We start from the raw sequence: 17428 nt of genomic DNA, 5'->3' as shown, positions 1-17428 counted from the left end.
CTTGTCTGTAGGTATGGCGGTCCCTGCAGTCAGAGCGTCAGGTCTGTATTTGCCATTAGCTGGATATCTTATCTCGCAAGTAAGGAAGGGGTAGTCATTGCCTTGGTGGATGGTCGAGGAACAGCTTTCCAAGGTGACAAACACCTGTACGCAGTATATCGAAAGCTGGGTGTTTATGAAGTTGAGGACCAGATCACAGCTGTCAGGTGAGCACCTGTCATTCAAGCAGAAATTGACGTGCAACAGAAGTTATGGGCTTAAGTCTTTTTGTCTATTTTTATAATGTCTATTTTTCCAACTCATCTAAAGCTATCATTAATCTTAAAGGAAGATTTTTGTCCAATATGAGAAAAAATCATTCATGGAGGAGAGCTGATAAATGTGTAGAAAAATGATTTATAGTGGTAAGTGACAAATACTCTCGTTCGATGTTTGTCATTCTAATAGCGTTTCATTTATTCACGTGGCTCACAATTCGCAGAAAAATTTGTATAACTGTAGGTCTGTTCAGTGGTCTGTAGAAACCAGACAGCTGAATTTGCTCAAGTTTTGTGGATTCTACCTCGTAAATTTAGGAATAGGTCAAGATTTCATCAGCACTATACACTTGCAGATGTTAGGCATTTATTTGTCATTAAACAAGCTGTGAAGCTCGGCTGTGTTAGCATGGAAGTGTTTCTTTATTTTCATTTGACAAAAATTTCATTTTACATTGTAGAAATTATATTATGAAAACATTTAGAGAAAAGACAGGTTCAGAATCTGAGTTTTACTTCCCAACTACATTCTGAACCACAATTTATGGCTCAATTATCTTTTCCTAAAAAAAAAAAAATAGTCAACAATATTGTTGCTTATTTGAAAATACTATTCAGGATTTTTCTGGATATTTCTGTATAGTTGTCGGGTTTCTGTCGTTATGGTGTAAGTAGATGAATTCGCGAATGGTAGTTCATAAATGTAAAAGCTGACACAGGCTGATGGCACCCTGAGTCGTGGGAGTGTGTGCATGACAGCCAGAGGTTAAGCACTGTGTCACACCAAACAGCAATTTAGAAAGTTCAGGAATACATTTCCTTTATCATCTTAGTGTTATTAATAGTTATTGATTTTATTCAGCATCTACAACACAGATTGTATTTAACATCTAGGAGCCAGGCCCAGACAACACTTTTCTGTATTTTGTCTGTAATTAAAGCAGAAAAGTTTAGACTCACAAGTAATTATTTTTTGAATAGAAAAGTAATCATAACCCATATGTTTGCAATTTTTTCTTCCATTCTGTGAACAGTAATACACTCAAAAAGTGGATTAAAAACAGACTATTTGAGTAAAATCTTACAAATCAGTAAGTAGATTATCAAATAACACTACACAAATCTGTAGACCTCATTCATGCCTAAGTTGCAAGAAGTTTCATCTTTTTTACTAATTCGTATTATTGACCTTTCTACCATTAACTCTGGGAGAGTCTTCTGCCTGACAGAGAGAAGTAGAAGAGACAGTTCAAAGAAGAAAAAAAAAACCAACCTCCACGGGGAGATCAGTTTCCCATATAAAGACTATGGTGTGCCTTAATGGGAATGTTAACACAATTGTCAGACTGAATTCTTTAAAGAATTTTGTTTGGCACTGCAGGCAAATCTGTTTGTATTTAAACCATGCAAGAAACACCAAAGACATGTAAGTCCTGGGACTACTTCAAAAGACAGAGATATAAATTATGCCTCATTTATAATTCAGCTAGATATTTTCCAAAATTAATAGAGTTAAAAAGTGGTTTGTTTTGGCATTGGTTAACAAACAATCTCACGAGCGTCACCATTCATCACCACAACTTACCAATAACAACCAAAGATGGCATTATATTCTTGCCCATTTATTTGCCACCAGAAGTACAGCATTCAAATTTAAGAATATCTCAAAAACAGAAAAGATAGCTTCTCAGTGTGTTCCTTGGATGGAATGAAAATTTAAACCTGAAGCCCATTCTATGAACCTTAACAAAGATTGCTGTTTCTGATGTTCAACGTATAGCAAAGAAAGCCACAAATTTTCCTGATTTTCACAATGACTTAAATGCCTTAGGCATTTAGAACTGAAGATGGACCAGGGATGTTACTTGGCTACCTTTATCATCAATGAGCCATTTTTAGGATGGAACCTAAAGAAGGTCTCCTGCTATAGATCAGGCACATCTTCCCTCATTTAGTCAGCCTTTCAACAAGATCAACTACTAATGCACACCATTGCAATACACTTTGTATGAAATTGTCCAGTTTGCAATCCCTATTTCAATGTACTTACAATCTTTGTAAAGTGGAAACAACCTACACTCTAAAGGGACAGCATTGCTGTTTGACAAAACTTTCAGCAAACCTCCTAGTGGGCAAGGGGCAGCTGAGTGGCCCATGCAAGGGACAAACGCAACAATGGAGATGCCAGTTGGGGCTGGCCTTGGTTTTGCAAAAGTGAAAGGGAAGGCTTGAAGCCCAATGCTTTGAGAAAGCTAAAAAGGGTAGATTTATGAGGACAATCCTGGGAATAACTCAGCCACATGACTCCCCGGAAGTGTTTTAGGAATCTGACACTGAACGTCTGACCTAGGGAATTGGGATTTTAATATCTTTGTCATAGCCCTCAAATTACCTTCCCCCCAAAGAAGGAAATTTGTCCCTGTGAATCTCTTATAAAATTCAGTTTGGATAGATTTTTTATATACTAAAAGAAAATCATATATACATGTTTGGAAATAACAGTAAATACTAGTCAGGGTCAATAAATAGATTCAAACAAAGGAAAGCAGGAAAAAATACAAAATAAACTATACAACCTCACAACTTTTAACTACACAAAAGAAATCTTTCAAAGGAGATGCTTGTGAGGTCAGAGAATGACTGAAACTAGAACCCGCTTGCTTCGGGCTTCTCTGTAAGTGTCACATATGTGAGAGCCGTAAACCTCACTGGTAATAGAGTGAACTCTGCTCATTTGGAGGATACTTGACATTTTTGACATTCCCACCACTTTGAAATTTTATATAACTTAAGGGTTAATGGTAAGGAGGAATTATATGATAAAAATACATGGTACCAATAAGAACATTTCCAAAATAGAATATCAACTAGAATTGTAAGTTGAACTTTGGTTTAGGGACATTTTTATGAGAGAAAAGTTGTAAAGTTCAGTCCAGCATCCTAAATTAGAAAAACATGCTTTTTTATTTGTTACTAACATGTTGTTGATTTAACCACATTATCAACAGTATTTCTGATAATTCTCCTGGAAGCTCTTCAGAATTTGGAGGTAAATTTTATAGAGCCTTGTTGGTCTCAATGTGCTCAGATTATCTAGGTAACCTTTAACCTAGTCCTGCCACATTAAGTGTTAATGTTTCATTTCCATGTTAACTATTGTGCTATCACTTCCTGTAAATGTCATCATTTCAGAATAAACCTAGGAAGGGAGCTGTTAAGAATTTCCTGTTCCCATATATAACCTGTTATTTACTTTTACCCTAGACGCAAGCAATATGATTGCTAGCCTCTGGGAGATCATAAAAATCACATTTGGTTTTATGGCCCAGCACTGTCTTCAACCACTAGTGGTGAGCTGACTTTTTTAATTAAGGAAGTGCACCTTTTCTTCCTTTTGGTTTTTGAAGTTTGAGGAAGAACTGCCAGAATGCCAGTTTGCTGCACATTTTCCCTGCTTTACTATGAATGGCATCCACACAGGTAGCAACTTTCCATTTGCTACTGCATTTCTTCCCTGTACTCTCCAGTGTCCCTCAGAATCAGTGTTGGGTAAGCTGTGACTGACGGGGCTTCTTCCCATCTGTTTGTCCCGGGCATTTGCCCAACTCTACGCATTGGAGATGTACACGTCGAATCGATGCAGTGAGCAAAATGGTCACTGTAGGAAACTCAGTTTTTCAACTAATGAAAATCACTCCATCCTGCTTCAGGAGAAGAATCAGAAAGAGCATTAACGTAACTGAAGGGAACAAAAAAGTTGTGTTTTTCTGGGGCCGCATGCCACTTTGCTCCCCTCCTTCCCCTTACTGCTGCACCCTGGCCTCTGCAATGGCTCCTCCAGGTGTTTTTTTCATCCCCTGCTTGTTTCTCTGAGAGTTCTTGAGTTTTTATCAAATTATTCCCAGAATAAATCACAATTTATAAGTCACAAACACTAGCCCTCGAGGGAGCATGAAATAAATTAGCTTAAAACACTCTCACTCTCTCTCTCTTTTTTTTTTGTACCAACCTTGTAAAGTTACATTTCTGAGGGCTTCCCATGACTTTTAAAGGTTGCCCTTCAGCTCACCCCTTGCTCCTGAGCAGAGATTTATTTTAAGAATAGGTTCAAATGGAGGCTCTTCTGCGATGGAGCTGCATTGAATCATGTCCATATCCTAAGAGTTGCAAATCATTGTTCATACCATGATAAATGCAGGGTGCTTAAATATGAGGTGGTAGAGAGATGGATATTTTTCCACGGATGAATGTGACCCACAGTGAGATGGTGATTAATATCTAAGTAAACAAGGCCATGAGAAATTAATGAAACAACATAGCAACAAACAACAAAAACCTCTTTTTCTACAGCTGGGGATTTGGAAATACGGTCCTCACATGGTGATATGACTTGTTGTTACTGTGAGCCACCCACACAGTTCGGACATGAGGCCTTCCGGCCTGAAAAGTACTACTCAACAGATGTACAGTAGAGTCTAGAGGATCTTTTTATCCTTTCAGAAACATGATAATATTATTTTAATTATTTGTAAATGTAGCCCGATTATGCATGTGTTTAAACAAAGAAAATATAGCATTTCTATTAAATTTTTGGATTAAATATGCTTGTGTAATGAAGTAAATGTCATGTGTACACACTTAAAATTCTAAAAATTTGTTTCTTTTACTTTAGAAAATTCGTAGAAATGGGTTTCATTGATGAAAAAAGAATAGCCATATGGGGCTGGGTGAGTTGTTTTATATGTTTTATGCCTATTATTCAGTTCTGCAATTATCATCTTCTAAATTGTTCGCTTATAAGGTTTCTCATGAAATGTTAATGTTGGCACATAATTTAATCTGTCAATGAAAACAGTCAATTTTAATAATCTGGGCTTCAAAGTGATTGCTGTAAGTTGTTCCCTTTTTTCAATCATTTAGTTTCTTCCCTATATAGCAAATTAATTTATAACTGACACTTTTACTTAATAATTTGGTATTCAATTATAGTATACTGAACTGAACCATATTCATCAGAGGTTGAATTCCCTTCATTATTTTAAGGTTAATATATATCTTTTATTTTATATTTCATCATTTTATTTTAATGAAAATCTAAGCTAAAATTTGAAATTACAGAAACGTTCAGAATATAAATTCCCCAGTATCTTTCCTAGGCCAGTCATATCTTGTTCGGTTTGGGGGCAGAGGGGTAATCAATATTTTTTAACCAGACCTAATGTTAATTTGTGCCCATCAGAGAGAGAAGGATTATTTAGTTTCCTAGTTATAGGTCATGAAGAACTGTGCAGGTCTTTAAAATACATGTTAAAAGGAAGTAGCAAAGGTGGTCGGTCATGGACAATGAAGTCACTGAAAAGGTCGGAGGAATACTGGAAAGGACTTAGATTTGCCCCCACAAATTATGATAATTACCCTTCAAGAAAGATTTCCTGCTTCACTTTTTGGTCTGAATTTGTACATTTGCAAGTCAATTTGAAGCCATTTGTGCTTGGGTTGTTTTTCTTGGCTGTTTCTGTGAGCGGCCTGCACAAGATGGAAGGAATGAAACCCAATATTGAAGGGAATCTGCAGAATTTGGCTCAGGTCTCAGCCCAGTGACCAGGTGAAGAGCTGTTATGAATTTGTGGAAAGTTGTAACTTCAGGCCGTTTGTTCTTTCTTAAAACTATCAAATGTTAAGTATCTAAACACACTGGTGGTATTCAAAGTGAATAAATAAAATATTTCAGATAAGACCTTTCCTACCATCCATTTTTATGATGTTTCCTAAGGTAAATTCTGGGAAGATTCAAATTTCAAGCTGAACACTTACATATAATATTTAATATTTCTCTTAGAATTTTACTTTGGTTTTATTGTAGGCTTTGAAATAACCATAAAGTGGAACTTCTAATTTCATTTCTGGAAAATTCTAAGTATTAGTTTGGTAGAGAACCATCTATGTGGGATGATTTAAGGAACCCACTCATCACCCAGAAATACATCCATCAGTCTGAAATTCTTCAATAAGACATTCTCACCATGTCTGTACAAATGCTTCTGGAAGAAATAGCATATCAGGCCCCTTTTATTGTTTCCTTTCCAACATGGCAGTGGTTGTGAGGTGAGCCCCGAGAGCATGTGTGGGAGAAGAAACAAGTGAACCGCTAAAGGATATAACACCTCAGCAGCCTCTCAATCAGCAGGAGGACTTGAGAGGTCCTGAAGGAAAAAGACCTTATTGCTATATATTTTTTATCACTTCTTTGAGTGTAAGACCAATACATATTCGTTAATCCATCCATCTCATTGTTGACTCATTTATTGTTTCTTCCACGTGCAAAACTTTTAGTGACTCTCAACTAGGTCTTCTATGAGGTTCTTTAGGGGCTAACAAGATGAGTAAGTTATCTCCCTGGACCTCTAGTAGAGTAAATAGACAAAAAAAAAAAAAAAAGAATTGCTCGGCAAATGTTCCAAGTGTGAAAAGAGATGCAACTTGTGGAGAGTACCAGGGAGAAGAGTGGTTAATTCTGGCTGTGAGAGCCAAGGGGAAATTCAGAAATGAGGCAGCATTTGAGCTTGGTGACTGGAGGTGAGTTAAGGGGCATTCCAGGCGGAGCGAAGCCTGCGTTGCCTAGGTCCTAAGGTTAACCAAGAGCATGGTGAATGGGGGCTCTGAGTTCTTTAGGAATGTTTGAAATTTCAGGAATAGGAGGCATATGATGAAGAAGGTGAGCTGAGTCTGGGTAAGTAGGTAGCCAGATAACAGGAGTCCTTTTAGGCCACATAAGGGAGAACGAGCTTTATCCACAGCTCTGTGACACGTTTCTCTCCTCATTTTTCTATGTCCCACGGTCTTTACACACCATTTATTCTTTAAGTGTTGGTGTTTCTCTGGGTCTGGCCTTCACTCTCATTGTTCTTCATTTCCTTGGGGAAACCCACGTGGTTTCCAGGATAATGAAACTGCCACATCCCTGCCCCTACCCCACGTCTCCCTTCTGAGCTCGACCTTTCACAGCTCTACTGACCACCTCTTCCCAGCGTCTTACAGGAGACTCAAGTTTAACTTGCCCAAGTTCAACTTACTATAGCCTTCTTTAAAACAAGTCCTCATCTTTATTAAGGACCTCACCACACACCTGGCCACACAAGTTATTAAGGTCAGAGCTATTTCCAACTTTACCTGCTCCCTGACTCCAAACATCTGTTGGTTAGTAAATTCTGTCAATTCTCCCTTCAAGCATGGAACCTGTTCTCACTGACATTGCCACAGTTCAGGTTTCTTCATACGTTATTTAGACCAGAGCTTCTCAAATTTGGGCTTACATGAGCATCCCTGGAGAACTTGTTAAACTGTAGTTTCCAGGGACCTACTACCTGAGATTGTGAGTTGGTGCTCCAGGTGGAACAGTAGGATTTGCATTTCAAACACAATCCCAGGTAAGGCTGATTCTTTTGGTCCATAGGTTGTGTGGTACCAGTTTAACTCTTCCAATTGCCTCTTAACTAGCCTCACTGCTTTGGCCTCACAAGCTCCAATATTTCTAATAAAGTTACTGTTACAAACCACAATTCTTACCAAGTTGCTTTCCTGCTTATATATTTTGTAGGGCTACACAATGACCTCAATCCAGGCACAAACATAATTCCTTAGGTGCCAGGCCCTCAGCACGCGGGTCGCAACCTAGTTTTCCAGTCTCACCTTTCTCCCGTGCCTGTTGAATAATTTGACTTCTGTGTGTGCTTCCTTGTTCCAGGGATTTTGTAAAGCCTGTTCCCTGCACCTGCGATGCCCACTATCTTCTTCCATTTCCCACCTATTCCTCACTCCCCAGTGGAAAATTGTTACTTGCTCGTTCAGACCCAACTCCAATATGACTTTTTGTGCTCCAACAGCTCTTCATAGTGCTTTTATAGAAATTGCAATGTTTTATCTTCTCTGTCTATTGGTTTTTCCCCCAAGAATGTCCGCTCATCAAGGGAATGGACTTTGTCTTTTTTTAGCTTTGTTTCTCAAATGTTTAGCATAATACTTTGCCACATCATAAAACTATGCTGTTGTTTAAACTGAATTTAACCTTATAAGTCAGTGTTACCCTAAATGTGTTCTATTACTTATAAGAAGTGTTTTGAGAAAAGATTATCTGGGCTAATAATTTGGTAAATCATAAATTCTATATAATAGTGTATATATGCTCATTGAAGGAGTATTAAAGAATCCTGTTGTATTTTGTCTAATACAGTATTACCAAAAAATATTTGATTCCAGGATATCTCTTTGAGAAGTGCTCTAGAACTCAATAGGGAGTGGAGTTGGTATCTTAGAAAGATACTCTTGACTGCAAGGTAAAGGATGGCCTGAGGTGCAGGGAAAGAGTGGGCCAAGGAGTTAGGAGACCAGTAATACTGGCAAAAATACCACGGGCCTGAATTTAGGCAGTGAATTAGGTGACAGGAACCGGTCATAACTCTGAGTGTTCTTCTAGAGTGTAATAAGCAGGAACCAATGGGAAATTGGAGAGGGTGAAAAGGAAAACATTGAGAATAACCATGAGGGTTATTTAGCTATTACTGTATTCCATATCTGGAAGGAAAATACCTGACTCCGTGAAGTGTTAGGCATGTCAATGGTCTGAGAAATGCACCGTAGCTAACCACGCAGCACTGTTTGAAGTCAGTTGGTCAGTAAGCTGCAAATCCTCTGTTTTCCTCCCCTATCCAGCTTGGGAAGAGGAGAAGAGGAATTTGTATCTTACCCTTTTCTTTTTTTCTGGCTCACATAAACCAAAGTCCTGTAGCCCTGTTTTTACCTGCTTATTAGATATCTGCTGTGCCTCCAGCACTGTGCCTAAGAAGGGTCTTTGTGACAGTGGTTTTAACTGGGTAGCTATGTGCCTCGGAGGGCATTCGGCAAAGTGTGGGGAGATTTTTGGCTGTTACAAAAAACATGCTGGTGTTTTTGATGCTGGTGTGGTGCTACCGGCATCTACTGAAGAGAGGCCAGAGGCGCTGTTAGTTACCTCACAGTGTGCAGGACAGACTCCCACAAGGAAAGACCTGTCCAGACCAGAATGACAACAGCACCGAGGTTGTAAAGCCACAGTTTATGTGAAGAAAAATTGAAGCATTTATTTTCTGACAATTGAAGAGCAGCAGGGGTTTTGCCTAAATTATTAGAATAACAACCACATTTATAGGCTTTGCTTTGTTAATATAGGCCTAGCCAGGTGGTGTTGAATAAGCATTAGTTCATGATTTAATCTTAGTTCCTTTCTCTTCCAGTGACTAATTATAAGCAATTTGAATTGCTATGTGTGATCAACGATGTAAAAGTAGGACAAATGCACCTCTAATGAGACCATATTAGATTCTAAACTTAAAGTTCCCCAAAACATTTGCTCTAGTGTAGGGACGTAGCGGAAGTGGTGTGGCTGGGAGAGCCAGGTGTCCTGGGACTGAGTCCCACCGCTGCTGCTTGCTGGCTGCGTGACTACTCTAAGTTTACTCTGAGCCTCGGTTTCCCCATCATGAAACTCAGCAGTAATGTCCTCACCCACTCACCTGGAGGGTTAGATGAGTTCATAGAAAAGTCATATATTAAACAAATATTTATTCTATTCCTACTGTGTTTCAGATCATATTCCCGGTGATGGTAATGATACAGAAAAAAATTTCTACCTTTCTGGAGTTGGGAATGGTTGGGAGAAAGACCATAAGCAAGATAAAAAATAAAATGTTTAGGATGTTGAATGATGTTAAGTGCTGTGGAGAAGAACAAAGCAAGAAAAGAGCATGGAGTGCAGGGTGGGTAGGTTTTTAGATTAGAAGGACAAGTGAACTTTTTCTTTTTTCTTTTCTTTTTTGTGTGTTAAGATTTAAAATGGGGAGAAAGTAAGTCATGCCAATTTCTGGGGCAAGAACATTCTGGGCAGAGGGTGGCATCATTGGGCACAGTTCCGGGTGAGGTCATGCCTGGAGGGCGGCGAGAAGATCGGGATGGCCAGCGAGCACAGGGGAGATGTAAGGCAGGGAAGGGGCGCAGATTGCGTGGGGTCACAAAGACCTTTGCAGTAATCTCGCCCATATAAACATTAGCTCGTTATTATTGCCCGTAGGTAAAATGTTCCAATGTGCTTTATAGCTCACATAAAAATATTCCATAAACCCCTCAAAATTCTGTGCCCTTCTAAAAATGTTTTTAAAGATATCCTTCATTTAAGCAAAATGGCAAGGCGTCTAAGTGCAAAGGACAAAATTCTAGAATTCTCATGGCCAATCTGCTCCGTGGGTTCTTTTCTTGCGGCAGCCACCCACTCTGCCTTGGAGCCCCACCCAAGGGAGAGCAGAAAAAAGTTAACTCTGGTGCTTTTTTCTTCTTCGTTTCTACAATAAGAATAGTTTTGCTAGGCTGCCTGAGAATTTAAACTACACCTTCTTTTGTTGTGCTGCTGCTAGTATAGTTTTGTTCTTAGAGATAGTTTGTATTCATCCTGAGAACATGAACATTTGATTTAGATGCAGCACTATTATCTAATCACTGAGTAGGTACAGATGAAGAATTTCTAAGATTTTGAACAGATATATTCGAAAACCTTTTTACTATGTGCAAATGGTTTCAATTTCCAATCTCACCCCATGCTATTTTCTATTCCGGGGCATAGAGGAGGAGAAGCAGGACCTAGTATTGTTATTTGCAGTGAACACACTTTCCCAATAAAACCATAAGCAGTAATAATTTTTCTAAAGGACTCAGGCTGACTCTACTCTCATTTAAGCCTAAAATTATGAAGGAAGGAAAGGTCTTCTGTCCCAGTAGTAATTGTTGCTAATCTACTCATCGAAACAAATTATTTTGGTATTATAGGTGAAAGTTTGAACCTGATACAAAGTTTTCACTTACCAAAAAGATTGAAAAAATTTTAAAGCAAAAAAATCCTTTAATGTATTTTTTCTGTTTTCTTTATTTTTAAAATTTATTGGGGTGACATTGGTTAATAAGATTACATAGGTTTCAAGTATATTTCTACCAACATGATTTTGAAGTCCAAATGTTTCTTCTGTTTTTAAAATATATATTTCCCCTATTAAAACATGTTTTAGTTTTTCTCCCCGTATGATAAAAAAGAGCCCGTGGTACAATCAGAACCACCTCTTTATTCTGTGTTTGGGAGTCAAGGGTCCTCAGTAAAACTTTCCAGAGCTGGAAACATAAAGCTATAAACTAGAGAAGTCTTCCTTTAACTGTTGAGTTCAGCAAGATTGTTTAGCTTATTCCCCCACTTCGTGTATTTTATGGATTAAGATTAGACCCCTGCCACCGACCCGTGGACGTTGTCCCATTTGTCTGCCTGTCCGTCTGTCTGCTTTTCTCTGTTGCTTTGTAGAGTGCTCACTCTCACTCTTTCACCCTCTCTAAAGGCTGACTTTTCTGGACTAAAAGGTGATACGACCTTTTCTGACCTGAGGAAAATGATTTCCGGGAATCTGTGGTAATAATATTTTTTAAAAAGTCCATCGCTGGTGGGGGAGTCATACTCTCCTCCTATGGCTTGCAGGGATGTCCCGGCATTGGGGCAAGAGTAAACACGGAGACTCACTTCTTCATCTAGCACACACATCTTTGGAGGGAGGGAGGATCCGTGTCCCAGAGCACTGCTTGCTCCATGTTTCCAGAAGAGACTCTCCCAGCAAGTGCATATGGGTTAGATGTGCCTTCCAGGGAGAGGAGCAACCTTATTGCGAAGCTCTGATTTCTTCTTCATTTTTTAGAAAAAGGTTCCAATTTCCAAGTGACATGGGCAGACAACTCTTCTGTTTTTAGGGTCGCATTTCTGAGTTACCTATTGATTGCTGGAGGGAGAAAAGTGGTGAAAGCTAAATCTGCCCTTGACCCTGAAAGTTGTATTCCTTTGTGTATTTCTTCATTTTCCTATCAAATTTATGGGGGGGTATGTAAACTTTTTAAAAACACTAATGGCTTTTCCTTATTTGAGCTGCCTGCCAGAAATCCTTAAGACAGAACACGTAACCTGACATTATACAAAAACCCTGGCCATGTCTTAAATAGTCTGCAAGGTTCTATGCCCTTCCCTTGCTGTTCTGTTATGAAAATAAGTAACTACGCAGATACAAGTTCTGCCTCACAGGACTTTCGCAAATTATGGGAAGTAGCTTGCATTTACATTTTAGGAATAATCTTTTTTGGTTCATTTCTTTCAAGTAAAATTCTGTTTTTGCTGTAGCAGGGCCCTGGTTGGAAAAATATAGAAGAGAAAAAAAGAGAAATTTTTACAGAAAAATTACAATTATAGCCATGTCTTAAACTGCTCCCGCCATGTTCTGATCAGCACACCAAGTATTTATGATTTCCTAAGGATGAAATTACTCTTATGCCCCATGAGCTTGCTGCCAAGGGTGTAAGGTAGACATTTACTCTACCCCTTGCATGTTCCCCAGCTCCCATCAGCACTGCTTGTGAGTAAAGTTGCTATAAAAATATCGAGGAGAGTTTATGAAAGTAAATGTGGGACTAACTTGTAACAATGTCTCCACAGTCCTATGGTGGTTATGTTTCATCACTGGCCCTTGCATCCGGAACTGGTCTTTTCAAGTGTGGGATAGCAGTAGCTCCAGTCTCCAGCTGGGAATATTACGGTATGGAAACATTTCATAAATGTTGCTGAAAAAACATTGAACACATAATTACTCTTTATGTGAGGTTGCTAAGAAAACAAATGATGCAGTAAAACTCACCCCAGCATCACTGGGGGAAATACAATGTATAAACAAGGTTATTTTTATGATTCATTATAATCATAACAATCAAAGAAATTTTAGAGTGAGGAAGAACTTGTCCAAGATCCAACATATCTTGTTCTCTCCAGAAAACTTGTTCCTCCGGCTGAACCAAACTTTTATAGTCAGAGTTGACTGAGCTTCTGGAAGCTCACAGCTGCAGAGCATAGCTGGATTTTAAGCACATCCTATACAAAGTCAGACAGAGGCCTAGGAATTCACCTCCACACCACCGTTTTGCAGCTTCCAGCACCATTGCTCCAGGAATCAGAACTGTAAATATCTGTTCGAGAAGTACACCTCTCCTGGTTGCCTATTTCTATGATTAATATCAATGAAGGATGATAATTTGGAATTAACTCTAATAATTGTATGAAAATTAGATTTCATCCCTGTGTTGGGGGGGGCGGGAATGAGATGATTATGACTTGTAGGAATCTTTATTCAGAAACAAAAAGTATATGTATGTTGGAGGAGGAGGATTTAGGGGATGTATTTCCACTCCAGATTAACTAACATGAAGGGAAGTAATACAGGTGGCTGTATTTGTGATTTCTCATAAAATATAATGAGGTCATTCCATGGGGTCATTCCTATCTCACCATTCTCTCAACTGACATGCTTTGGGTAGAAGTAAAAAAGCTACAATTCAGCTCTTTCTAATGATAGATGCTCCTGTTTCCATGATCCCCTCCTCCATTACTTCTCTAGCCCCATGGAGGCAAATTGCAGAGCAAAAGGCTTGGGAGGAGCATCACAGTGAAGGAAAGCAAAACCCTTCCTCAGCAGCCGCACACGGGAGCACTGAGCAGCAGTTATCCAACCAGGGGGTCTCACTGGTGAATGAAAAGATACATATCATATGTAAATAACACATTCTTACTTATTTTGTAGCATCAATCTACACAGAGCGATTCATGGGTCTCCCAACAAAGGATGATAATCTTGAGCACTATAAAGTAAGAATTTTTTATTTTATTTGGGTCCTTAATTTATTTCAAGTGTGCAAAATAATTTTAAAGCTGCCATTCAGAGTTCACACTTTGGCTGGGTCCCTGAGCAAATGTGATAATCTTTTGTTAGCTGCAAAACACCTCACTAGAAAGAAATTTACTCCTTTTGGATTTTATTCTTTCTTTCCCCTTCCTTCTCCCCACCCCCAACCCCTACACAGCTTGAGCAGGCATCATTTATGCCTAAGGTCTCACTCATATGTAACATATGACACATAAACTTTCAGTTTTTCAAACCAAGAATCAGATGGAAGTAATGCAAATGATGAAGAAAATGTGTTGCTCTGACTCTTAAATATTTATCAACCAAAGCAATACATAATTTCAGTATTGGTGCTAAGTCCATTGCACAATGATTTAGCTAGTTTTCTATTAGAACTTGCAGCAACTAAAATGTTAATTTTTCCTCTTTTCCAGAATTCAACTGTGATGGCAAGAGCAGAATATTTCAGAAATGTAGACTATCTTCTCATCCACGGAACAGCAGATGGTGAGGTTTAAGCAAGACTCTTACACATAAAAATACTGAGCCAGCATCACTTTGTTTAAGAAACATTAAGCATCCTCCTATGCCCATGCTCAGGGTCAGTACCTAAGAGTCGGGGACATTTCCATAAACGAGTGTGATTACGCACTGCTGACAATGTCAACGGCATGACTAGATAATTGTTAGTGCTCATTTCCAGGCAGTACATTGTCACTCTGTGCTTTCTGGTATTTAACAGCACTTTAACTCTCTCTCTTTGTTGCAGATAATGTGCACTTTCAAAACTCAGCACAGATTGCTAAAGCTCTGGTTAATGCACAAGTGGATTTCCAGGCAATGGTACATAATTTCATTTTACTCGTGTTCATGGCCTTAGACCCCTAAGCAAAAAGGAGGAACCTTATTTTTAATTCCCTTTTTTTACTAAAGCCTGACAAAGAGGCTGAAGGGTAGAGTAGGCATAACATTAGCAAATGAATCTGGATCTTTCATTAACTCTCTGAAGGACACTAGACTAGTCGTGGCCCCTCTGATGATTCCAGTTGAATCATACATAAAATAAAGGCATCCCCAAGATGAGATGATCTCCTAGCTCCCACATCCAGTAGCTCTGTGATCCTATGTGCTGAGACCCTGCAAAAACCTGGGAGCCCCAAAGCACCTAGAAGATCCTGTTTATTCAGTAAGAAGCAATTGCAGAAAGTTATCAGAGACCCTGGAGGCTCCCTGAAGTCATGCAGCTCCTCCACTTGGCGCTAGAAAATGTTTTCTTCGGTTTTGTCCTCAGCTCCTGGCACATGCTGGGCCCACCACAGGAGCTCCCATTTTTACTGAGGGAGAGAATGAATGAGCTAACTGTAAGATCCAGGTTGCATGAGGAAAATCAGGCAAAGCCGAGGCAAGGGAGACACCTTCCCCCTCCTTGGGAAACATAAATTCTTCTTTACTTGCTTATATTGAACAACAGTCCAGAAAAGGAAACACCCATCTTTTTGAAAATTGGGGTTTTTTTAAATATTGTTCAAGGGTGAGGTGAGATTTTTTTGGTCTTTTTTTCCATTGTGACTCTCCCCAAAGTCAATTCAGCTTATAAGTCTATAACATTACACATGACCACTAGCCACCTTTAGTCAGTGAAAACTATAATCTTACCAGCATCTTTCCAACAGGAAAGTTTAATCTATGACACCATATTTCTGCTTGTTTAATGACACTACTTTTAAGTCCTTTAAAGAATGTTTATGGTTATATGTGTTGTGGGTTTTCTACAATAGGAAGGAAGTAGAGTCAGAGACTAAAACCCTTATGGAATGTTTGAGATAGAAGGAACCTTAGGGAAAATCAAACTCAGCCCCCTTATCTTACAAATGAGGAGACCAAGCTCCAGAGGAGCAAAGCAGCAGTCCCAGCACATGAGCCCTGGAACCCACGCCTGCCTCCTGGTCCTCCAGGCCACTGGCCACCGGGGAGCTTAGCCACCGAGAGCCAAATAAATCTTCCCTCTCCAAACATTTATGTTTGTTTATTTGAGTGTCCCTAGGTAGAATGTCAACTATAATATGAGAAAAGTTAATCTGGCCCTGGGAGCATCCGAAAGTCAGAGCTGGGTGCACGGCGCGGCTGCAGGAATAAAGGAGGCCCCTTCCTTTTGTGTTTCAGTGGTACTCGGACCAGAACCATGGCATAACGGGCCTGTCTACGAAGCACCTATACACCCACATGACCCACTTCCTAAAGCAATGTTTCTCTCTGTCAGACTAGAAATGGTGCCGATACTAGCCTGTTTCACAATCTGAGTACTTCAGATAACTGCTCAGACTGTTTGCTTGTTTTACTCTTTATGTCGTTAAAATGGTGGTATAAACAAACGAATGTTGTTTGAATGGCTGGCAAAAAAATTAGGACTCAGAAGTTCAATGGAAATATTGTCTACATTTCCTGTTACTCTGAAAAGGAAGAGAAAAGGAAGCCATGCCTTTTGCTTTGGACACAGTATTTTATCACCTGTTTATCTGAGGGAAAAAAATAAAGTCAGAAGTTAAAGTGCTATTATTTTGTCTATGTTCATTGATCTCAGATTCTGGTTTCTATCACAGAGAGAAGTGGTTCTGCTAGACAAGGACATGAATAATAGTAGGGTGGCTGGTCATGAAGGAGGAGAATTTAGAAGCTGTTTGAGATGCATTTTGTAGAGGTTTGCACTCCACGCTGTCTGTCCCTCCAAGAAATGTTTATTAAATGTCTCTTAAAAGATTTCTTCAACATTGCCAAAAGCTTTTCATAAGGATAAAGTCAGAATTTTGAATTAAGGCTCCTTTTAAGAAACGCTTCAAAATTGGAAACATTCCTATTTTGCATCCCTTTTTTTTGAATTAGTAATAGTAACTGCCTTCAGATCACTAAACCACACCAAACTAAATGAAACAAAAAATTAAATAAAATAACATCAATTGCTGGAAAGGAAAAATGTTCTATCTCTGAAAATTTTCAGGGGTTTTAGTTTACATTATAGTTTTTTTTGAAAAAGAAAAAAAATGCATAATGACTGAAATCGCAAAGACAACACTCTGCCAGTAACAGTCCCCGTCCATTAGAAAGTTATGGGCAGCTTGCCAACTCTGTGGTACCACAGAATTCAAAAGGACCACACCAGGTCTCCAGAAACCATTTCTGAAATGAATGTTGGAAGTCTCCCTGAAGCCACTGCGTAGGGCACTGCTCATTGACATCTTTCCCAGCTCTGGTTGCTCTGGATGATTACCCCCCATCCCTAGCTTGATTCTCCTCAGTTGCAGATGGAAGACTCTGGTGCCTTCTCTCACATTCTATAGCCAGCAGAAACAAAGCAGGTGTAGACCGTTATAGCAGGAAGGGCCATGAAGGTCGTAG

The 17428-nt window shown here is 39.2% G+C and overlaps 1 protein-coding gene across 1 annotated transcript in view; it reads left to right on the top strand.

The window, feature by feature from the left end:
• The window catches only part of FAP (fibroblast activation protein alpha), a 74638-nt gene extending 58058 nt beyond the window's left edge, over nt 1-16580 (top strand). Inside the window, 7 exon segments of the mRNA XM_024579860.3 lie at nt 12-206; nt 4930-4984; nt 12799-12898; nt 13934-13998; nt 14470-14542; nt 14805-14878; nt 16199-16580. Coding sequence (XP_024435628.2) covers nt 12-206; nt 4930-4984; nt 12799-12898; nt 13934-13998; nt 14470-14542; nt 14805-14878; nt 16199-16300 — 664 coding nt within the window. The 3' untranslated portion in view covers nt 16301-16580.
• The last annotated feature ends 848 nt before the right edge of the window (nt 16581-17428 follow it).

The sequence above is a fragment of the Desmodus rotundus genome, chromosome 2, assembly GCF_022682495.2.
Source record: "Desmodus rotundus isolate HL8 chromosome 2, HLdesRot8A.1, whole genome shotgun sequence".
Taxonomy (NCBI): domain Eukaryota; kingdom Metazoa; phylum Chordata; class Mammalia; order Chiroptera; family Phyllostomidae; genus Desmodus; species Desmodus rotundus.
Note: the sequence above shows the minus strand (reverse complement) of the source record. Positions and strands in the feature narration are given on the sequence as shown.